Source organism: Chiloscyllium plagiosum, unplaced genomic scaffold (genome assembly GCF_037043375.1).
Source record: "Chiloscyllium plagiosum isolate Xiang-an unplaced genomic scaffold, Cpla_swu_hap1 HiC_scaffold_4, whole genome shotgun sequence".
Lineage (NCBI taxonomy): Eukaryota > Metazoa > Chordata > Chondrichthyes > Orectolobiformes > Hemiscylliidae > Chiloscyllium > Chiloscyllium plagiosum.
The window spans coordinates 17606409-17630750 of NW_028270142.1; the positions used below are offsets into that span (position 1 = coordinate 17606409).

Consider the following 24342-nt stretch of genomic DNA (forward strand, 5'->3'; position numbering starts at 1 on the left):
TTGGATGACTTTAAGAACTTGTGATTGCAATCGGAGAAAATTCACTCTTCCTGACTTGATGAGGAAAATCCAGCCTCAAATCTCTATCTGGAACCCAACACAATCTGAGTCAAAACGTGCGGTGCTGGAAAAGCAAGGCTGGTCAGGCAGCATTCGAGTAGCAGGAGTGTTGATGTTTCGGGCATAAGCTCAGAAATGAGAAATATGAGGGTAGAGGGGCAAGGGATCTGTGAGACAAATGGGAGTGGGGGTGGGGGTGGGGCTGGGGGAAATGTGGCTGGGAATGCAATAGTTAGATGAAGGTGGAGAGGTGATATGTCGGAGAGGAGGGTGGAGCGGATAGGTGGGAAGGAAGATGGACAGATAAGACAGTTCAAGAGGGGGCTGCTAAGTTGGAAGATTGGATCTGGGGTAAGGTAGTGGGAGGGGAGATGTGGAAAATGGTGAAATTGACATTGATCCCATGTGGTTAGAGAGTCCCAAGGCGGAAGATGAGGTGTTCTTCCTCTAGGCGTCAGGTGGCTAGAATATGCCTCCTACAAGGAGGTTGAACAGTTCATCAACTTCACAAACACCTTCCACCCTGACCTTAAGTTTCACCTAGACCATTTTGGACACCTCCCTCCCCTTTCTGGACCTCGCCATCTCCATTTCAAGTGACCGACTCAACACGGACACCTACTTCAAACCCACTGATTCCAACGCCTACCAGGACTACACTTCATCCCAACCCTCCTCCTGTAAAAATGGTCTCACTAACTCTCAATTCCTCCGCCTCCACCACATCTGCTCCCAGGAGGATCAGTTCCACTCCAGAACATTCCAGATAGCCTCCTTCTTCAAGGACCTCAATTTCCCCTCCCACGTGGTCAACAATGCTCTCCAGCTCATCTCATCCACTTCCCGCACCTCTGCCCTTGAACCCCACCCCTCTAATCGCAACAAGGACAGAATCGCTCTGGTCCTCACCTTTCACCCCACCAATGTTTGGATGTAATGTGCCATTTCAGCCATATACAAACGGACCCCACCCTCAGAGATATATTTTCCTCCCCACCCCTATTTGCGTTCCACAGAGACCCTTCCCTCTGCGACTCCCTTGTTAGGTCTATGCCCCCTACCAACCCACTCTCCAAGCCTAGCACCTTCCCTTGCCACCGCAGGAAGTGTAAAACTTGAGCCCACACCCTCCTCACTCACTTCCATCCAAGGCCCCAAGAGATCCTTCCACATCTAACAGAGATTTTCCTTCACTCCACGCATGTCATCTACTGTATCTGTTGCTCTTGATGTGGTCTCCTCTACATACGACGCCAACTTGTGGAATGTTTCAGAGCACTTCTCCTCTGGGACACATGCACCAAAAAACCTGTGGCTGAACACTTCAACTCCCCCTTCCACTCCACCAACGATGCAAGTCCTGGGCCTCCTCTACTGCCAAATTCTAGTGACCCGACACCTAGAGGAAGAACATCTCTTACTCTGCCTTGAGACCGTCCAACCACATGGAATCAATGTTGATTTCACAAGTTTCCTCATCTCCCCTCCCCCTGCCTTATCCTGGATCCAACTGCCCAACTCGGCACTGCCCTCTTGAATTGTCCTACCTGTCCATCTTCCTTCCCACCTATCTGCTCCATCCGCCACTCCAACCCATCAACCTTAACCTTCCCACCTTCATTTACCAATTGCTTTCCCAGCTACCTTCCCCCCCCCCAGCCCCACCCACCTAGATATTTATCTCTCAGCCCACTGATCCTCCTGGGAGCAGATGTGGTGGAGGTGGAGGAATTGAGAGTTAGTGAGACCATTTTTACAGGAGGAGGGTTGGGATGAAGTGTAGTCCTGGTAGGCATTGGAATCAGTGGGTTTGAAGTAGGTGTCCGTGTTGAGTCGGTCACTTGAAATGGAGATGGCGAGGTCCAGAAAGGGGAGGGAGGTGTCCAAAATGGTCTAGGTGAAACTTAAGGTCAGGGTGGAAGGTGTTTGTGAAGTTGATGAACTGTTCAACCTCCTTGTAGGAGGCATATTCTAGCCACCTGACGCCTGGAGGAAGAACACCCTACAGTCCTGATGAAGAGCTTACACTCAAAATGTTGACTCTCCTGCTCCTCGGATGCTGCCTGACCGGCTGTGCTTTTCTAGTACCACACTCTGATCTCTCGCATCTGTAGTCCTTTCTTTCTCCAACCCAACAGAATCTGGTCTGATACTTCTCTTACTCATTGCATTCAGGTCACTTAAGCTAATCTAGGATAGTGAAGGTATTTATTTTATTCTCTGGACCCGCAGGGGTTCCAGAAATCTCCTGCAGAGGCACTGACTTGCAATCATGAATTGTGCGGAACAATCCAATTGTGTTTGGAAAAAAAATGCACTGTTATAAATTTAAGTTAGCTGTTAATGTTATCTAATTACTGAGGCACAATATCTCCTGTCTGTTGTAAAATTGGCACACAATAGATCTACAGCAATAACAATACCTCGGCTTAGATTGGTTGGCCAATGCTGTCATTAATGTTTGTCTTCTTGCACAATAATAAACAATGTATTATCATCTACAGCTGCTATATTGGTGTGGACAAGAGAGAACGATGAGGGTGCTTTTCTGCAGTGATCTTTTTCAGAGTAAATATTGTAGAAGTGCAAGACTGTAACTTAATAAATCTACTTTGTGTCTTTATGAGATTGGGATATTTATTGGTGATTCAACTGTCATTCTTTGTATCTTATCCAGAACTGTTCACAATTCTCAAGAGTGCAAAAATAGTTGCCATTTCATGGATGAAAAATACCTGCAACATTCTGCTTAGTGCTCAAATGAATTAACTGTGTATATCCACAAAGCATTTTGTCCCTGAAAATAGAAAGCTGGCAGGGTGAATATGGTGTTCTTCATTAAACTGATATTCCTTCAGTTTTATATTCCAGTGCAATCGCATGTATGATGTATTTAAACATAGAGCATCAAAAGTACAGCACAGGAACGGGCCCTTCAGCCCACAGTGTTATGCCGAACATGACATCCTTTCTGCCTGCCCTTAGTCCATATCACCTCCATTCCTTACAAATTAATTTGCGTAACTAAAAGTCCCTTAAACGTCCCTATTGTATCTGCCTCCACTACCACCCATTCCATACTCCTACCACTCTCTGTGTAAAAAAACTTAACCCTCACATCCTCTTTGAACTTTCCACCCTCACCTTAATTGCTTTTAATCATTGATTTTATTTATATTGAAGTTTTCAGAAAATCCAACACATTCAATACCGACTATTTTGTATAATCTATCAACAAGTTGCAAATACTTTTAAAGCAAATGGAAACATAATTTTTCCTGCTGTGATCTTAAGGGATAACTCACAAATCATATGAACAATGACATGCTAATATATCTTTCTTTAGAGACTTCAACTGGTGTTGTTAAGTAAAATGCTTTATGACTGATGCAAACATGGGACTCGTGCCTGCCACACACTGTGTTTGAACGCTTATATCTAGCAAAAGAACCGAGTCGATGCTTAATAGTAAAACTATTATTAATAGTTTACTTTATTATTTTACTTAATAATAGTAAAAATATTTGTTTATTCAACACAATTAATATTGTAACAATAAATACACTATGAAGTAACGATAAACACTACGAATCTATCTTATGTTTTAATTTAAGTTTGATGATCATTTATCACCACACTAGAACTTGGTCATGCTCCATGTGATGATGTCATCTGGACTTCCGCTGGTTTCAGGGGTGTCTTCTCCTATGGAGGTAATTCTCGAGTTACCACCCTCCAGTTGCCACTGAACCGACCGCTCTTGAGGGTGGTGTTTCAGTGATTCTTATAGTCCAAAGTCTTTGTGCCCTTTTGGGAGGGTCTTGAGTATCTTCCAATGAACCGAGCAGGTCCGATCACCCTGACCGATTGGACCCAACCAGATGTAGGCACGCTAATGGCAGGGTAGTTCTTAAGTGTCCATTACTGGGAATTGCTGGGTGCATGTAGCCTCCTCCAAATAAGGTTGTCAGATGCCCTAGTGTCTGGTACACACCTCGATGTTTCCGATTGTCCCGAGGGCGACATTCCATTGACCCATTCAAACCCAAATTCTGGTGTGTATTGTAGGGTCTGCTGCTCCGAGGTTTATTTGAAAACTGACTGTGGGCAGCTGCAGCCTGCCTGGATTCTTCAGCATGTGGATTGACACAAACACTTCAGTCTAGGCTGGCTTCATTTCCCAGCACACTGTAGTCATAGAGTCATAGACATGTACAGCATGGAAGCAGACCCTTAGGTCCAACCCGTCCATGCCGACCAGATATCCCAACCCAATCTAGTCCCACCTGCCAGCACCCAGCCCATATCCCTCCAAACCCATCCAAATGCCTCTTAAATGTTGCAATTGTACCAGCCTCCACCACATCCTCTGGCAGCTCATCCCATACATGTACCACCCTCTGCATGAAAAAGTTGCCCCTTAGGTCTCTTTTATATTTTTCCCCTCTCACCCTAAACCTATGCCCTCTAGTTCTGGACTCTCCGACCCCAGGGAAAAGACTTCATCTATTTATCCTATCCATGCCCCTCATAATTTTGTAAACCTCTATAAGGTCACCCCTCAGCCTCCGACTCTCCAGGGAAAACAGCCCCAGCCTGTTCAGCCTCTCCCTGAAGTTCAGATCCTCCAACCCTAGCAACATCCTTGTAAGTCTTTTCTGAACCCTTTCAAGTTTCACAACATTTTTCCGATAGGAAGGAGACCAGAATTGCACGCAATATTCCAACAGTGGACTAACCAATGCCCTGTACAGCCACAACATGACCTCCCAACTCCTGTACTCAATACTCTGACCAATAAAGAAAAGCATACCAAATGCCTTCTTCACTATCCTATCTACCTGCGACTCCACTTTCAAGGAGCTATGAACCTGCACTCCAAGGTCTCTTTGTTCAGCAACACTCCCCAGGACCTTACCATTAAGTGTATAAGTCCTGCTAAGATTTGCTTTCTCAAAATGCAGCACCTCGCATTTATCTGAATTAAACTCCATCTGCCACTTCTCAGCCCATTGGCCCATCTGGTCCAGATCCTGTTGTAATCTGAGGTAACCTTCTTCGCTGTCCACGACACCTCCGATTTTGGTGTCATCTGCAAACTTACTAACTGTACCTCTTATGCTCGCATCCAAATAATTTATGTAAATGACAAAAAGTAGAGGGCCCAGCTCCGATCCTTGTGGCACTCCACTGGTCACAGCCCTCCACCACCACCCTTTGTCTTCTACTTTTGAGCCAGTTCTGTAACCAAATGGCTAGTTCTCCCTGTATTCTGTGAGCCTTGTCCACTTTATCAAATTCATCATACATTTATCATTTTGAGCAGTCTGTCTGGCCACATGACATATACAGTCAATGCAAATATGCAATGCACCAAGGTTAAACAAATCTATCTAGTGTAATGTAGGGCACATGATTGTCATTCATGCACCAATTAAAAGCATCCACTTCCACTATTCACTTCCAAATACTCACTGCATAGCATGCCAACATCAACCCTTCAATATCACTGAACCAAAATCCTTGAACTCCCCACTGAATAGCAACATTGGAAAAGTCCCCCTCCCTCCCGGATGTTCTCGGATTTTCAGAAAGGTGACCAGGAGGTGAAATGAGTTGCATGCCTTAAATTTAGCTCATTTTCCACATTCAGTTCTGGTCAGCTGGTTTCCATAGTCTTGGGAAACTCAGCTGCTAAAGGAAGGCAAGGACAATACATGGAAGAAAGGTGGTTTTCCAGCAATATTTTTAAAACAACAAAAGGCTGTGTCGTTCATTCGGGCACTTTTGTTCCATTTGGTCCCATTTGATTTTCCCTGCTACATGTTTCATCGGGGATTCTACCAGTCTGTTCCTTGTGTTTGTACATGAGAATTACCCAAATAGTTAAAAATAATTGTGTAAATTTACAGCACAGGCACAGGTCACAGAACCTAACATGAGTGTGCTGGTAGTTTCTCTTGAGTGAACTTAAATGATTGTTCAATTGTTACCCAGGGAACTCCTGTTGGAGAGGGCAAAGAATAAGAGCATGGTGACTGCAGGATTGTGAGTGCATGCAACTCATGAATTTAAATGGACTTTACTGTTTGTGGCATTGGCACATATTAAGTTAAAATAACTTTCAGTTCTGCTGAACAGAAATGCTTTGTAAAAGACGAGAAGCTGAAGGAATGGGAAGTTCATTAATCCTGTTTTGATGGTCTGGCTTTTGGTCGCAGATAATAGTAAAAAGTAATTAAAGAACTAACAATGACCCTGTAACCATGGTTACAGAATTATTGAGAGAAATAGAAATAAGCATGAGTCTATCTTCTTGGCAACTAGTTATTGTGCTACGCGTTGCCTTTGTTTTAATACATTGTAGTTTAGTATTAAAATAAATTGAAGAGGTCAAAACGTCGACTTGGTTTAAGTGGTTCAGCCAAACCACTGTTACTGTCGTCAGGCTGGTAAAGTGAAGCACGGTACCTGAGTTCTTAGGCTGAATTGTAACCCCATTCATAATCTTATAGTTAGATGGAACTATGTTGTGTGTTTGACTGAGTATTTATTGAAGAGCTGGTTCTGTAGTTGCACAGTTGACATTTATGTTGGCAGAGCACTTGTGAATGAATTCTAAAAGTCCCTTTGTTCCTTTATCACTTGCAAACTTTTATCATCGAAGCAGTATATAGAGTAATAGAATCATAGAGACGTACAGCATGGAAACAGACCCTTCCCAACCCATCCATGCCGACCAGATATCCCAATCCAATCTAGTCCCACCTGCCAGCACCCAGACCATATCCCTCCAAACCCTTCCTATTCATATACTCATCCAAATGCCTTTTAAGTGTTGCAATTGTACCAGCCTCCACCACCTCCTCTGGCAGCTCATTCCATACCCGTACCAACCTCTGTGTGAAAAGGTTGCCCCTTAGGCCTCTTTTATATCTTTCCCCTCTCACCCTAAACCTATGCCCTCTAGTTCTGGACTCCCCAACCCCAGGGAAAAGACTTTGTCTATTTACCCTATCCATGCCCCTCATGATTTTGTAAACCTCTATAAGGTCACTCCTTAACCTCCGACGCTAGACAGGACAGCCATCCAGAAATGTTTTCACTGCTTGCAAGCCCCCTCCAATCATACTTTGCCTAATCTTATCAACATGTCCTTCTTTTAATTTCTCCCTCATTTATTTAACTAGTTTCCATTTAAATGCATCACTGCAGTTTGACTCTCCGACTTCCAAAAAAAAAGTTCAAAATTTTAACCATTCTTCAGATACATAGGTTTCTCCACAATTCTCCATTGGGTTTATTAATGACGATCTTGTATTTATGACATTGAGATTTAGTCTAGTTCTGCACAACTGGAAACATGTTCCTTCCATCTACTATAGCAAACTCTTCCATTATCTTTGACAGTTCTCTCTATCATAACATCCCTCAGCCTTTGCTATTCTAAATAGGAAATTCACAGCCAGTTCAGCCCTTTCTAATAAAGTAAGCCCTCTAAGTCCAATAATATCTTTGTGATTTTCTTTGCGTTATCACCATGTGTCTGAGAGTAGTTTATAATGACTCACAGCCACTGAATGAACAACCCATTAACTGAGGATGAAGCGTCACTGGACAATGACCCTCGGACTTGCATTTAGGAAGGTATTCCTGAATGACCTCTAAAAGCCTCTTTGCTCCTTTATCACTTTCAAACTTTTATTATCTCAGCAGTATGGCCTCAATGTTTTTCCCACTTAAATGCACCATCTTACAGTTATCCATATTTAAATTTGTTTGTCAGCATGCCCATTCTACAACTTATTAATATTTTCAAGTATTTGTCATGTTCTTCCTTTTTACATTAACTGTTCCTTTGATTTAGTGTCATCTGCAAATGTTTAAGTCATACTTAAAATCGTTTATGTGAATTGTGTACAAAAATGGTCCCATTTCCAATCTGTTGAGCTCTACATCTCACTTTTTCCCAGTTTGAGGTACTATCCCTAACCCCTAAACTCAGGAATCTATTGAATGTGGACAGGCATTCCAAGATCCTTTTGTTCCTCTGAGCTTCCTAATGTCTTGCCATTCATTGAGTATAGCCTTGTCTTGTTCCCTTTTCCAAAGTGCATCATGTCACATTTATGAGGGTTAAATTCCATCTGCCACTGCTCTGTCCATCTCACCAATTCATTGATATCCTCCTAAACCTAATAGATTCCTCTTCACTGTCAACCACCTGGCCAATCTTTGTGTCATCTGCAAACTGACCTCTCATCCCGCCCACATTCTCATCTACATCATTGATGAATATCACAAGCAATAAGGGATCCAGCATTGATCCCTGTGGTACATCACTGCAAACTAGGCTGGAGTCACACAAATGGCCTCCTACTATCCAATTTCACAGGAGGCTATAAGGCACTAAAGATGATACCTAGACAAGGGATAAAATGTCTGCAAGTCAACTTCCCAGCTTGGCGAACATAGGAGACAGAAATCACTAAGCTAATTTTGGATTTATTTTATCAGGTTACCCATGAATCCCTTCTTTATCAGTTTTCTATGTGGGACCTTATTAAGACTTTGCTGAAATCCATATAACCTACATCACTGCCCTCATCCGAACACTTGATCACCTTCTGAAAACAGCAACTAGATTTGTTAGGCATGACTTCCCTCTGACAAAGCCATGCTGATTATCCTGGTAAAACTTTGCCTCACTCAGTGGAAATTAATTTTCTCCTTCACTATTTTCTCCAATAGTTTCCCTCCCACTGAGGTTAGATTTACTGATCTATAGTGTCCTGGTCTATATCTAATAGCCTTCCTGTAAAGTGGAACCGCATTAACTGAGCCCTGGCACCTTCCCTGTGGCCAGAGTTGATTTAAAAGTTTGGGTCAGATTGCCTGTATTTCTTCCCCCCCACACACTCATACACCTGCACTCCACCCCAGCCATCACCTCATCTCCAATGCAATCCCTTTTATCAAAAAGATCTTTAGGAAAATCCAAATATATCACATTTACAACATTACCCTTTTCTACTCTTTAACTTTGTTAAAAATGGTAAGTATTTTGAATGAAACTTCACTTTTATAAAATGTTAACATATTTTTATCTTTTAGATGGCTTTCTATTTGATCTTTGAGAAATTAATCAAATATATTTCCTACCTACATTTCCTACATTTAGCTGGATAGCCTCAATCCCCGAAACTTGTTTATCTCTGTCAAATGCTTACATTGAATTTTAATGTATATAATGTCATTGGTTCAAATTAATCCACAGCTGTTTAATGCATGATAACAATTTTAATGGGATCTCTCAATTTACAAATTTCTGTGGTAAGGAAATTATTCTTTGTATTGAAAGTTTAAATTCAGTTTATTTTCAAATGATTTAATCCAATGTCCAACTTTAACCTCTCAAAGGGTTGGGATGCAGATACAACATGTAATTGAGAAGGCTAATGGGATGCTATCCTTCATTGCAGAGGAGTTGAACATCAAAGTAAGGACATTCTGCTTCAGATATACAATACATTGGGTGAGGCCATAGCTTGAATACTATGTGCAGTTTTGGTCTCCTTATTTGCATAGAAGCTAGGAGCAGAAATTGATCAGTTAGCCCTTCAAGCCTTCTTCACTATTCATTATGATCATGGTTGAACCTTATCTCAAGTCCCTCTTCCTGTTTTCTCTCCATATCCCTGATGCCTTGAGTAGCTAATAATTTATTAATCACTTTCTTTAATATACTCAGTCAGCCAGCCTCCTCAGGGTTTCTTTTTGGCAATGAATTCCACCCTCTGAGAGAAGAAATGCTTCCTCATCTCAGTCCTGAACTGTCCATACCGTATCCTGAGACTATGAACCCTGGCTCTAGAACCCTGCATCTAGCCTGTCCAGACCTGTTAGAATTGTATACATTTCAATCAGGTCCTCTATCGTTCTTCTGTACTTTTGTACAAATCTCTTTTCAACACCTGCCATCCTCAGTATCAGCCAATAAACATCTGCTGTAATCCTTCTATGGCAAGTATACTTTCTCTGAAGTAGAGTGGCGAAAACTGCACACAATACTCCAGATGTGGTTTCACCAAAGCCCTGCATAACTGCAGTAAGATATCCCTACTTCTGAAATAAAACCAAATCCTGCTTCAGTGAAGACCAATATCTCATTTGCCTTCCTAATTATTTGCTGCACCTAACTCTACTTTCATTGAGTCATGTACAAGACCACAGATCTTTATACAACCACACTTCCCAGTATATCACCATTTAAATAGTACCCTACCTTTCTATTTTTCACATCAAAGTGCATAACTTCACATTTCTCCACATGATACTGCATCTTCTTGTGTTTGACCATGCAGTCTAGATCACTCTGAAGTCTCCTTATACCCGCCTCACATTTCACAATCCCCCACAGTTTTGTTCTGAATTCACTATGTTCAATGTTTCTCCCTTATTTATTCTATTTACATCCTCAAAAACCTCCAGGAGATTTGTTGGCATGTTTTCCCTTTTATAAACCCATGCTAAGTTTGCCTAATCCCATTAATACTTTCCAAGTGTTCTATTATCACATCTCTTGTAACAGACTCTAGCATTTCCCCACAACTAATGTCAGACCAACAGGCCATTAAACTGAACAATAATACTGTGGAAGAGAGGTTCCTGGAGTGTATATGTGACTGTTGCTTAAACCAATACGTTCAGGAACCAACTAAAGAGCTGGCTATCCTAATCTAGTACAATGAGGAAAGATTTGTTGAGGACAAGCAATCATAAAATTGTTCATTAAGATGGAACGTAAAGAAGTTGGATCCAAAACTTGTATTCGGAATCGAAGGAAAGGGAACTACAAGGATATGAGGTGAAATTGTTATAATGGATTGGGGAATCTTACTAAAAGTGTTGGCAGTGGATAGGCAATGGTTAATAATTAATAAATGTGTGTATGAATTACAAAATTATTTATTCTTATCAAGAACAAAGTTAGACCAGGACAGTGATTCAACGATGGTTGAGAAAAGAAATTAGAAATAATATTAGATCAAAAGAAGAAACATATAAAAGTGCCAGAAAGAGCAGTAAGCCTGAGGACTGGGAGCAGTTTGGAATTCAGCCAAAGCACGCAAAAAAATTGATTAAGAGGGGAAAATCAAATATGAGAGTAACCTTACAGCAAACAAAAAACTGACAGAAGAGGAAGTGCTAGATGTCATGAAACACATAAAACTGGATAAATCCTCAGGACCTGATCAGGTGCACCCGAGAATTCTGTGGGAAGCTAGAGAAGTGATTGCTGGGCCTCTTGCTGAGATATTTGTATCATTGATCGTCACAGGTGAGGTGCCAGAAGACTGGAGGTTGGCTAACATGGTGCCACTGTTTAAGAACGGTGGTAAGGACAAGTCAGGGAACTATAGACCAGTGAGCCTGATGTCAGTGGTGGGCTAGTTGTTAGAGGGAATCCTGAGGGACAGGATGTACATGTATTTGGAAAGGCAAAGACTGATTAGGGATAGTCAACATAGCTTTTTGCGTGGGAAATTATTTCTCACAAACTTGATTGAGTTTTTTTTAAGTAGTAACAAAAAGGATTGATGAGGGCTTTAGTAAGGTGTTCAACAAGGTTCCCCATGGGAGACTGATTAGCAAGGTTAGATCTCATGGAATACAGGGAGAACTAGCCATGTGGATACAGAACTGCCTCAAACATAGAAGACAGAGGGTGGTGGTGGAGGGTTATTTTTCAGACTGGAGGCCTATGACCAGTGGAGTGCCACACGATTTCACTACTTTTCATCATTTATATAAAGGATTTGAATATGAGCATCAAAGATATAGTTAGTAAGTTTGCAGATGACACCAAAATTGGAGGTGTAGTGGACAGCGAAGACGGTTACCTCAGATTACAACAGGATCTTGATCAGATGGGCCAATGGGCTGAGATGTGGCAGATGGAGTTTAATTCAGATAAATGTGAGGCGCTGCATTTCGGGAAAGCAAATCGAAGCAGGACTTATAAACTTTATGGTAAGGTCCTAGGGAGTGTTGCTGAACAAAGAGACCTTGGAGTGCAGGTTCATAGCTCTTTGAAAGTGGAGTCACAGGTAGATAGGATAGTGAAGAAGGCATTAGGTATGCTTTCCTTTATTGGTCAGAATATTGAGGACAGGAGTTGGGAGATCATGTTGCGGCTGTACAGGACATTGGTTAGGCCACTTTTGGAATATTGCATGCAATTCTGGTCTCCTTCCTATCCGAAGACTGTTATGAAGCTTGAAAGGGTTGCTTGGATGATTTGAGCTATAGGGAGAGGTTGAATAGGCTAGGGCTGTTTTCCCTGGAGCATCGGAGGCTGAGGGGTGACCTTATAGAAGTTTATAAAATCATGAGGAACATGGATAGTATAAATAGACAAAGCCTTTTCCCTGGGGTCGGGGAGTCCAGAACTAGAGGGCATAGGTTTAGGGTGAGAGGGGAAAGATATAAAAGAGACCTAAGAGGCAACCTTTTCACACAGCGGGTGGTACATGTATGGAATGAGCTGCCAGAGGAAGTGGTGGAGGCTGGTACAATTGCAGCATTTAAAAGGCATCTGGATGGATATATGAATAGGAAGGGTTTGGAGGGATATGGGCCAGGTGCTGGCAGGTGGGACTAGATTGGGTTAGGATATCTGGTCGGCATGGATGGGTTGGACTGAAGAGTCTGTTTCGGTGGTGTACATCTCTATGACTATCGAGCTTCTATAAACATGTGAGGAGAAAACAAAAATGTAGGTCTCTTAGTGTAAGAAATGGGAGTAATTATAATGGGGAACAAAGAAGGCAGAGGAATTGAACGCATGTTTTGGTTCTGTCTTCACAAAAGAAAACACAAATAAATCCCTAGAAATGTTAGGGAATTAGTGTCTAGTGAGAGGGAAGAAATGAAGAAAATCAGGTCGTAAAAAAGTATGTTAGAGAAACTAACGGGGTTAAAGGCTGACAATTTCAGAGATCCCAACATTTGCATCCCAGAGTAATAGAGCATGGGGCCCAGGAAATATGGGATCAACTCTAAAATCCTACGAACTCAGAAGCAGATCTTACAGATTGGAAGGTGGCAAATATAATGTCACTCTGAAGAAAAGGAAGGAGAAAATAAGAACAGTATAGACCTATTGGTTTGACATCAGTTGTTGGGAAATGCTAGAGTCTGTTAAGAGATGTGATAATAGAACACTTGGAAAGTATTAATGTGATTAGGAAAACTTAGCATGAGTTTATGAAAGGGAAAACATGTAAACTAATCTCCTGGAGGTTTTTGAGGAAGTAAATAAAATAAATAAGGGAGAAACATTGAACATAGCGAATTCAGAACAAAACTGTGGGGGATTGTGAAATGTGAGGAGGGTATAAGGAGATGTCAGGGTGATCTAGACAAGTTGAGTGTGTGGTCAAACATGAGAAGATGCAGTATAATGTGGAGAAATGTCAAGTTATGCACTTTGATGTGAAAAATAGAAAGGTAGGGTACTATTTAAATGGTGATATATTGGGAAGTGTGGTTGTACAAAGAGATCTGAGGTCTTGTACATGACTAATAGGATGTAAATGTGTTTGATGCAGTTTATAGAGTCATAGAATCATACAGCACAGAAACACACACTATGGTCCAACTAAAAAAAACTGAAAGAACTGTGGATGCTGTAAATCAGAGCCAAAGTAGAAATTGCTGGAAAAGCTCAGCAGGTCTGGTAGCATCTGTGGAGAGAAATCAGAGTTAATGTTTCAGATTGAGTGATTCTTCCTCAAAGGAAGACTGTTCTGAGGAAGGGTCCCTCAACCTGAAACGTTAACTCTGATTTCTCTCCACAGATGCTGCCAGACCTGCTGAGCTTTCCCAGCAATTTCTGTTTTTGTTCCTTTGGTACAACTCTTCTGAGATTGATACCTGAAGTCAGTGGGTTGTCTTATGAAGATAAGTTGGATTGTCTGTCCTTTTTCCCTTGACTTGATATATTTGATTGAAATATATAAGATTCTGAATGATCTTGATCAGGTTAACACCGAAAGCGTGTTTCCTAGGGTACACCGTTTTAAGATTAGGAATCACCCTCTTAGGACAGAAATTAGGAGAAATTCTTCTATCAAAGACTTTGGAACTTTCTGCTTAAGAAGGCATGGAGGTGAAGTAATTGAATATTTCCACAACAGAGGCAGGTGGACTCTGGATAGGCAGGGAAATCAAGGGTAATCGGGGGAGGTGGAAATGTGGCAATCAAAACACAAACCGATCAACCATTATCTCACTGAATGGTGGAGCAGGCCTGACTGAATGGTCTGCATCTGCTGCTATTTTGTATGATCATGGCTAGGACTGAATTGAATTTTTTTTTCAATAGGTTTCGCATTTCTGGATTTCACAGGACAGTATTTCACACCTCTTACATCCAGTTTGTAATAGCTTAAGTGGAGCAGAAGTACTGGCAGGGATTGGTTGGGGTAAGTGGCCTGTTTCTGAGTTGGATATCCTGTGTGGTCTTACGTATATACAACTCACCTCACTGCACTGGTTGTTCTGTAGTAATACTGTTCATTTGTTTGAACATTCTACACGGCTAAGTTTAATGTGCCTCACAATATCTTGAATGAATGTTTTGACAGTAATAAATCACATAGACATTTACACCAGACTGTATTTATCAATTTTCTTTATGCATGTAAACATGAGAAAATCAGTCTAACTACACATTCACTGTAAACTGTGAATTCAATCCACCTGTAAATCAACAGTTAATAGTAATGTATCATTTCCACAAGGATCAGTGCAGGGTCCTCTACTTTTTGTCATTTATATAAATGATTTGGATGTGCGCATAAGAGGTACAGTTAATAAGTTCGCAGATGACACCTCTGCGAAGAGAGTTACCTCAGATTACAACAGGATCTGGACCAGATGGGCCAATGGGCTGAGAAATGGCAAATGGAGTTTAATTCAGATAAATGCGAGGTGCTGCATTTTGGGAAAGCAAATCTTAGCAGGACTTATACACTTTATGGTAAGGTCCAAGGGAGTGTTGCTGAACAAAGAGACCTTGGAGTGCAGGTTCAAAGCTCCTTGAAAGTGGAGTCACATGTAGACAGGATCGTGAAGAAGGCATTTGGTATGCTTTCTTTTATTGGTCAGCGTATTGTGTACAGGAGTTGGGAGGTCATGTTGCGGCTATACAGGACATTGGTTAAGCCGCTGTTGGAATATTGCATGCAACTCTGGTCTCCTTCCTATTGGAAAGATGTTGTGAAACTTGAAAGGGTTCAGAAAAGATTTACAAGGATGTTGCCTGGGTTGGAGGATTTGTGCTATAGGGAAAGGCTGAACAGGTTGGGGCTGTTCTCCCTGGAGCGTCGGAGGCTGAGGGGTGAGCTTACAGAGGTTTACAAAATTATGAGGGGCATGGATAGGATAAATAAGCAAAGTCTTTTCCCTGGAGTCAGGGAGTCCAGAGCTAGAGGGTATAGGTTTAGGGTGAGAGGGGAAAGATATAAAAGAAACCTAAGGGGCAACGTTTTCACACAGAGGGTGGTACGGGTATGTAATGAGCTGCCAGAGGAAATGGTGGAGGCTGGTACAATTGCAACATTTAAGAGGCATTTGGATGGGTATATGAATAGGAAGGATTTGGAGGGATATGGACCCAGTGCTGGCAGGTAGGACTAGATTGGGTTGGGATGTCTGGTTGGCATGGATGGGTTGGGCCGAAGGGTCTGTTTCCATGTTGTACATCTCTATGACTCTATGACTTCCTGCAAATGATTTAGCTGGAAGATAATACACATAAACATAGAACATTACAGTGCAGTACAGACCCTTCAGCCCTCGATGTTGCTCTGACCTGTGGAACTAATCTGAAGCCCATCTACCCTACACTATTCCATTTTCATCCATATGTTTATCCAATGACTATTTAAATGCCCTTAACGGTGATGAATCGACTACTGTTGCAGGCAGTGCATTCCATGCTTCTACTACTTTCTGAGTGAAGAGCCGACCTCTGGCATCGCAATTTAAAGCTATGCCCCCTCGTGCTAGCCATCACCATCTGAGGAAACAGGCTCTTATTGTTGCTTTTTGGAGCTGTGAGTGGCACTGACAATCTTCTCAATTAAGAAAATTCGACCTGACAATAGCCCTTTGATTGGCAGAGTTGCAGTGTTAATGTACAAAGGAAGTGTGAAAAAAGAATTGGCTTTATTTACTAAATAATCCATTAATTTTGCCAGATGCACCCAGGCCAGGATGAAGTGATCATAATTGTCTTAATCTGTCCCTGTTCCTGAAAGTTCGAGCATGTTTTAGCAAATGCTGCAACTGGTCTTTAAATGCCATTTCATTTACGTGAAGTTGGCTATCTTCTGAAGTAAACTGCAGCAAAGGTCTTTTCTATATCAAAAGAATCATCTGATGATGCCACTATTTTAGACATCTGCTGGCATACAGGCAGAGACAGCTGCAGCGGATTTGATGGTAGGTGATGAAATCTTCATTAACCAAAATAGAACAAGAATTTGGCATTTGGGAACAACTTGCCTGAATACAAAAATATTTACAGTTGCCTAAGGCAACCTGTAGAATTTCTGGAATGGATCTAGTGAAAACCAGCCATGTTTGAAATCCTCTAATTTGCTGGTTATGATTTTTAATAGATAGCTGTACTAATGATATTCTATTGCTTTTAATATATATAATTGGTAAGTTTATGGTAAATCCTTTCCCTGAATATTTGAAAATTTATTGAGATTCAAATATTATTTCAGACCGCAGGTGCATAGAAAATACTTAATGTACAGAAATGTGGTTTTTCTTCTCTCTTTGGCAGGTCTGTGGCAATTCTATTAGCTGCTGCTGACTTGCGACCTGTTGCCATTCCTGAGCCCTCATTAAAAAGCAGTGTAGATTTCAGAGTAGAAAGCAGCTCCTAGTGCTATTTGGGAAATATAATGCTGGAATTGCTTTTGAAAAAGAAAACACCCTTGAGGTAGTAACAATTGACTTAGCCTGAAAGTTTCAAATACATCATTGGCTGTGCCGTTGGAACATGCTTCAGGCTGTTGGAAAGCAGGTAAGAGAAGCAATCAGTGTAATTTCTACCACCTCAAGAGCTACCAAACCCTGCAGAAAGATTTAATGACTTCTGTGGATGGTCAAGTAAAGATCCGATAGCTCAGTTAGCTGGATGGCTGATTTGCAATGCAAAGTGATGCCAGCACAATGACTTAATTCCTGCACAGTGATGGACTCCCCTTCTCAACCTCTCCCCACACCTGAGCTGTGAGGACCCTCAGCTTTAATCACCAACAGTCATCTCTCTCTAATTAGTGCATACCTATGATCTGACAGGTCTATAGTGACTTTTACAAGTTAAATCAAAACTGTCTCACCCCGTGCATCGTTTATCAATCATGCAGCTTAACTTTTCCAGACAGTCATACAGCATGGAAACAGTCCATTCAGTCCAACTAATTCAGAATATAGTCCCAAATTAAGCTAGTCTCACCTGCATGCTCCTGGCGAATATCCCTCTGAATCTTTCCTATTAATGTACTTATCCAAGTGTCTTTTAAACGTTGTAATTGTGTCCACATCCACCACTTCCTCGGGAAGGTCATTCCACACATGAACCACCCTCTGTGTAAAGAAATTTGCCCCTTCTGTCTTTTTTAAATGTCTCTCCTTTCACCTTAAACATATAACCCCTAGTCTTGAAATCTCCCATCCAGGGAACAGACAGCTACCAATAACTCTATCTATACCTCTTATTATTTTATAAATCTCTATAAGGTCGCCTCTCATCCTCCTATGCTCCAGAGAAAGAAGTCCCAGCCTATCCAGCCTTTCTTTATAACTCCAACTTCCATAACCGGCAACATCCCAGTAAATCTCTTCTGAGCCCTCTGTAGTTTGATATTATCCTTCCTAAAACTGGGCAATCAGAACTGGACACAACATTCCAGAAGAGACCTCATTAATGATCTGTACAATGTCAACTTGACTTCCCAACTCCTATACTCAAAGGGCTGAGCAATGAAGGTAAGCGTGCTAAACACCTTTTTAACCACCATGGCTACATGTGAAGCAAACTTCAAGGAATTATATATCCGCACCCTTAGGTCCCTCTGTTCTACAACACTACCCAGGGCCCTACCATTAATTGTGTAAGCCTTACCCTTGTTTGTTGTACTAAAATGCAACGCCCTGCATTTATCCAGATTGAACTCCATATGCCATTCTTCAGCCCATTGACTCATTTGATCAAATTCCATTTGTAATCCAAGAAAACCGTCTTCACTGCGACCAATGTTGATGTCGTCCCCAAACTTACTAACCATCCCTTCTATATTCTCATCCAAACCATTTTATCGTATCACTTAGCACTTTTCTTCAAAAGGCAACCTTGCCAAGCACTTTCTTGCCCGAAACTACTCTCTCGCCTCAAAGCAATGGATTCTCTCCTCTCCATGAACTAAATTAGAAATTCTGCTTTTTTTTCCTGTAAGCTATACCACCCCAGATCAAATAACCTGCTCATGCATTGATTGCTATTTGAAAAACATTGTGTCACATTTGCCTACGTAACAACAGTGATTGGATTATCATATTATCACATATTATTGTATGTGAAGCTGTTTGAAACATTTAATGGAGACCCAATAAGCCGTTGTGAAAATACAGGCAGTTCTTTCTACCAGTTTTACCACCAAGATCAGTTGAAAGAATGACTATAGAGACTAAATGGCACAATTAACCCAAAAACATTGATTGCAATGCAAACAAGATGCAAATGTTAGACTGCTTCCTCAACGGCATGATTGAAGCTGGACATGTGTTTGAATAGCAACATGTCTGAGCAGTGAGATTTTTTATTTATTTATGCGATGCATGTGTCACTGTGTAATACCTTCACAGAGGCCGGTAACCCATTACCAAGTCACTCTTTATTTACAGGTGGAGAGTCCTCTCGGCGCTGATCCACTGAACTCAGATTGAACAGGATGTCTGACACTCCTGTTTATATCTATCAGCCAGGGCTTCCTGATTGGACAAAATTAACAGTCCCAATCAGGGAACTCATATTCTAAGAGGTCCATCTGGCTGATCTCATTATAGTCACTACAGCTGACTATGCCAACATTTCTTGCCTGTCCCTAATTACCCTTGAGGAGTTAGTGGTGAGCTGCCATTTTGAACTGCTTCAGTCATTGAGTTGTAGGTAAAATGCTGTTTAGAAAGGGGTTCCTCGAATTTGTCCCCCAGTGACTGTGAAGGAACAGTAATATAGCTTTGGGACAGGATGAAATGTGGCTTGAAGAGGATCTTACGGGTCATGGTGGTGTCCCCATGTATCTGCTGCCTTCACCTTTCCAGATGGAAGTGGCCATGGTTTTAAATATTTGGAAGACGCTTGTCAAAGGAGCCTGGGTCCGTTCCTGTAAAGCACCTTGTGGATGGTACACACTGCTGTGACTTGGTGGTGCAGGGACTGAATGCTGAAATGATGGATGGGCTGCCAATCAAGTGAGCTGCTTTGCCCTGCATGTTATGGAGCTCCAGCATGTTCTTGGATCTGCACTCATCAGCTAGGTGTATTCCATTACACTCCTGATTTGTACCTTTAAGATAATGGACAGGCTTTGAAGAGACAAGAAGTGAGTTACCTCTGATCAATGGTAAACTCCCAAGATGTTGAAAGTGGGATTTTCAATGGCATGCCATTGACTATTGAACAAAGAAGGTTAGGTTGCCTCTAATTTTTAATAGTTATTGGCTGGTACTTCTATGACATGAACATGGCTTGCCACTGAGCACCCCAAGTCTGGATATCATCCAGGTCTTTTTATCATATGGACTCAGACTGCATCAGTGGCTGAATAGTGCCCATTGCACAATTACCAGCGAATAACCCACTTCTGACTTTCTGATAGAGGGAAGGGTCATTGACAAAGCAGCTGAAGATATTTTGTCACTGGACACTGTCCCGAGGAACTTCTGAAGAGATGTCTTGGAATGGAGATGATTGACCTCGAACAATCACAACCATCTTGTTTTGTGCCAGGCATGACTCCAGGCAGCAGGGAGTTTGACCCCAAACCTGATTGGCTCCAGGTTTGCTCATTCTCCTTGATGCCATACCCAATCAAATGTTGCCTTCTTTTTAAGAGCTGTCGGTGTCACCTCATGAGTAGCTGGTGCAAGATCAACCTAATGCGTACCTGCTAATTAGTACCTGCCTATCACTTTTCAAATAGTGGAAGTAACTACGACAAAGGTTTTGACCTACAAAAAGAGTGGTCATGATATGACAGGTTCCTCATTGTGCGAGGGATTTTGGTGCAGCATAGGAGGAGTGAGGCTTCTATCCACATGGAGACAGGAGGCCCTCAAAGAAAGTTTTGAATAAACGATGATATCATGGTCAATGCTTTGCAGTATGGATCTGAGGGCCTGATGACAGTGCCACAGTATCGGTTATTTCATCTGAATAGTCGAGGTCCATGAACACATTTTTAAATGCACCATTGGTCACCTACCAACAATACTAATCAGTACTCATACCTCACATTCATAGCCTGATTTGGAATTTACATATTTAGAACTGATGCAAGTCTCACATCCATGACCCACAGCTTGCATCAAGTGTCAGCCATTCAACCTGTGACTGAAATGGCCGTTTCCTTCTCCTTTCCATCTTGCCTCTTATACATCCTCTTCTTTCCCAGCTGCTTGCTGTATTCTGAGTGGGTAAAAACAATGACTGCAGATGCTGGAAACCAGAGTCTGGATTAGAGTGGTACTGGAAAAGCACAGCAGTTCAGGCAGCATCCGAGGAGCAGGAAAATCAACGTTTTGGGCAAAAGCTCTTCATCAGGAATACAGGCAGAGTGCCTGAAGGGTGGAGAGGTAAATGACAGGAGCTTTCGAGTCTGTTTCAGGACATGGTTGAAGAGCTTCAGGGGAGAGGAAATGACCTGGGAGTTGCAGTGGGAGAGGGACTCCCTGAGATTCTTGTAGAGAGCGGAGGAAAATTTCTTCAAGGCAGGCATCCTTGCAAGAGGATTCGCAGTAGGGTTCAAATCAACTAGATAAAAACAATGACTGCAGATGCTGGAAATCTCTCCACCCTGCAGGCACTCTGCCTCTATTCCTGATTAAGGGCTTTTGCCCGAAACATCGATTTTCCTGCTCCTCAGATGCTGCCTGAACTGCTGTGCTTTTCCAGCACCACTCTAATCCTGTATTCTGAGTGAAAAGTACCTCAAGATGGGGAGGTTCCACAGTGTTCAGCTGATCACGATGAACCGGGACCAATGCTCTGGAAAGTACTGTAGGATGATATTAAGATAGATGGAGGGGCAGATAGTACTGAGGAGGTGGGGTTGCTGCAGAAAGATTTAGACAGGTTAGCAGAGAGGACAAAGAAGTGGCGGCTGAAATACAACATGGGAAAGTGTGAGGTCATGCACTTTGGGAGGAAGAATAAAGGAGCAGATTATTTTCTATAATTTAGAAGTTTGAAATGCAAAGGGACTTGGGAGTCCTAGTCCAGGTTTCTCTGAAGGTAAGGTTGCAGGTTGAGTGGGTAGTTAGGAAAGCAAATACAATGTTGGCATTCATCTGGAGAGGGCTAGAATTTAAAAGCAGGTATGTCCTTCTGAGGCATGAAAAGGTTCTGGTCAGACCACATTTAGAGTATTGTGAGCAGCTTTTGGTCCCTAACCTCAGGAAAGAGGTATTGGCCTTGGAGCAAGTGCAGATGAGATTCACAAGAATGATCCCAGCAATGAAAGGCATAACATATGAAGAACGTTTGGGGCCTCTGGGAGTATACTTGATGGAGGTTAGAAGGATAAGAGGTGATGGAATTGCAACATACAGAATGTTGAATGGCCTGGACAGGGTGGATGTTGGGAAGATGTTTCTAATGATAGGAGAGACTGGGACCCGAGGGCACAGCGTTAGAGTAAAGGGAAGACCTTTTAGAATGGAGATAAGGAGAAATTTCTTTAGTCAGAGGATAGTGAATCTGTGGAACTCATTGCCACAAATTAGATAGCTAAGTTCTTGGTTGCCAAGAGGATCAAAGATTATGGCAAAAAGCTGGAAAATGGGGTTGAAAAACCTATCAGCCATGATCGAATGGTGGAGCAGACTCTATGAGCTGAATGGCCTAAATTCTGCTCCTACGTCTTATGGACTTATGATTTCTTTGGACTGGTCCAGTCAGTGTTTGTTAAGAGCCCCGATAGTCTACTCAATGACATTCCACGTGGCAATGTGGCTCAGATTTATATGCGAGTCAGGCAGCCAGTGGTAACCCTTGATGTCCAATTTTAATGGTGATTAAAGTACTGGTTGTACAATGAACTGGCACAAGATATAGCTGTTACACCTGCTGCTGCAGTGTGCCACATAATGCACATCATACAGTTGGCCACCAGGTTAAACGTGAGGAACAGGAACCCTTTACATATGTGGCACATCTCTGTATTAAATCGCACTGGCCACAAAGCAATATATGTGGAGTCAATGCTACCTTGTACCACGGAGAAACCCACTATTAGCAAAATCTGCCTGTTTCTATTTGAAAAAGAGAGGATGTTACGTATGACCCTCTTTCAGTTTTAATCTTTCACAAACCCTCACTGTATTCTTTGTGATATGACCTCAGTGGTTGAAACTCGTAACCATTGCCAGCAGAACCAAGAAAATATAGTAAGGTGCTGAGAGGGAAAGATGATTGAAATCATCTGTATGTGTTCGTTTTTAAAACAATCAGCTTTAACCTAGCCATTACAGTTTCATTTGTATAAAAGCAAAATACTGCAGATAACATAAATCAGAAACAATCACAGATAATGCTGGAGAAACTCAGATTTGGCAGCAAGTATGGAGAGAGAAACAGAGTTAACATTGCTACACCAGTATGACTCTTCAGAACTGAAGTCAGACTGGACTCAAACCTTAACTCTGTTTCGCTCATCACAGATACTGCCAGATGTGCTGAGTTTCTCCAATATGCTGTGCGTATTTTGCAGTTGCATTTCTGGGTAACTTCCAGATGTAAACGTTGGAATCGTGACAAAAGTACAAATCCAGTCTACTCATCTAACTAAATAATCCACTACTATAACAGCCTTACCATTTCCCACATTAAAGTCAATCCTTGGTTTAAAGACTGACTGAATTTTTACACTCCACAGTTAGATTTTTAATCAAATCAAATCAAATTCAGAAAGCATTTCAAATCCTGAGCAGCAAACCTGTGCAGAAGAGCCTGGGCATTTTATCCAAAAGACTACATGGGGATGGTTTTAAACCTGACTCTAGGATGAATGGACAGCAAAACATATTCACCAGCTTACATTTCAATCTTGGTGTTTTTTAATTATGGAACCATATTTAAATGATGCCAGTGGACAGAGGGCACAGAACTGATGTACACTGATAAATATTGGACAACAGAGCAGACACCAACGCCTGGGTAATCAAGAGAGCAAGAATGTTTCAGTAAGATCTTGCAGGAGCAATTGGGCAATTTGGAAGAATCTCATTCTATTAAGCCATATTACAGAGAAGATATTGTAGGTATTGCACAAGATCACAACCTCCATCACTAATCATACTTATTACCAACACACTGCAATAAATACAGAAGCAGCAAAGAAACATGGTTCTGCAATGAGCTGAAACTAAAGACTTCCTATGCCATCCTGTCCCGTTAAGCATGTGTCGCTTACTCAAGAACTCTGGATTCATTAGGGCCATGTTTTCCAGGGCACACTTTGCAATATTTGGTCAATCAAGATTGAGCCTTTCATACAGTATGGAAGGAATACTGCACTTGTGAAGAGCTTTTCAATGTGACATTAGCTAGGCCCCATCTGCCTGCCATTTCCCAGGATTTCCATGTCCTTTCTGTTAAAGTTATAGCAGATGAGTGGGAGGGAATGCCCTGGAAAATTCAATCCCTCGGTACAGATGGCGAGTGACCCAGATTCGACTACCAGAATAAAGCAACTCATGTCTGTACCTGCTTTCTTAGCACTGTATGACCAGCCATGTTTGATTTGATTTATTATCATCACATATGCCGAGATGCAATATAAAGTATTGTTTTGCATGCTAACCAGATAAATCATACCTTACGTTAGAATAATAGAGCAGAAGTACATCAGGGTAATAGGATGAGGAGGTGTGAAGATGAATGGACATTGAATCTTGGGCCTCATCAACATATTC

At 41.8% G+C, this 24342-nt stretch overlaps 1 protein-coding gene across 14 annotated transcripts in view; it reads left to right on the plus strand.

Moving 5' to 3' along the window:
- Nucleotides 1-24342, plus strand: part of pkia (cAMP-dependent protein kinase inhibitor alpha) — a 139338-nt gene that overhangs the window by 82061 nt on the left and 32935 nt on the right. For 8 of the 14 annotated variants that reach the window (XM_043689119.2, XM_087985983.1, XM_087985981.1 and 5 more), the window contains one exon: nucleotides 14450-14549. The exons of 3 other annotated variants lie outside the window; for them this stretch is intronic. Coding sequence is in view for 3 of the 11 variants with exons in the window: in XM_087985981.1 (XP_087842107.1) it covers nucleotides 14450-14516 (67 nt within the window). In the remaining 8 variants the exon portion in view is untranslated. Of the gene's footprint in view, nucleotides 1-9542; nucleotides 9596-14449; nucleotides 14550-24342 lie in introns of all 14 variants that reach the window. 3 more of the 14 variants (XM_087985988.1, XM_087985982.1, XM_087985980.1) reach the window with 1 other exon arrangement.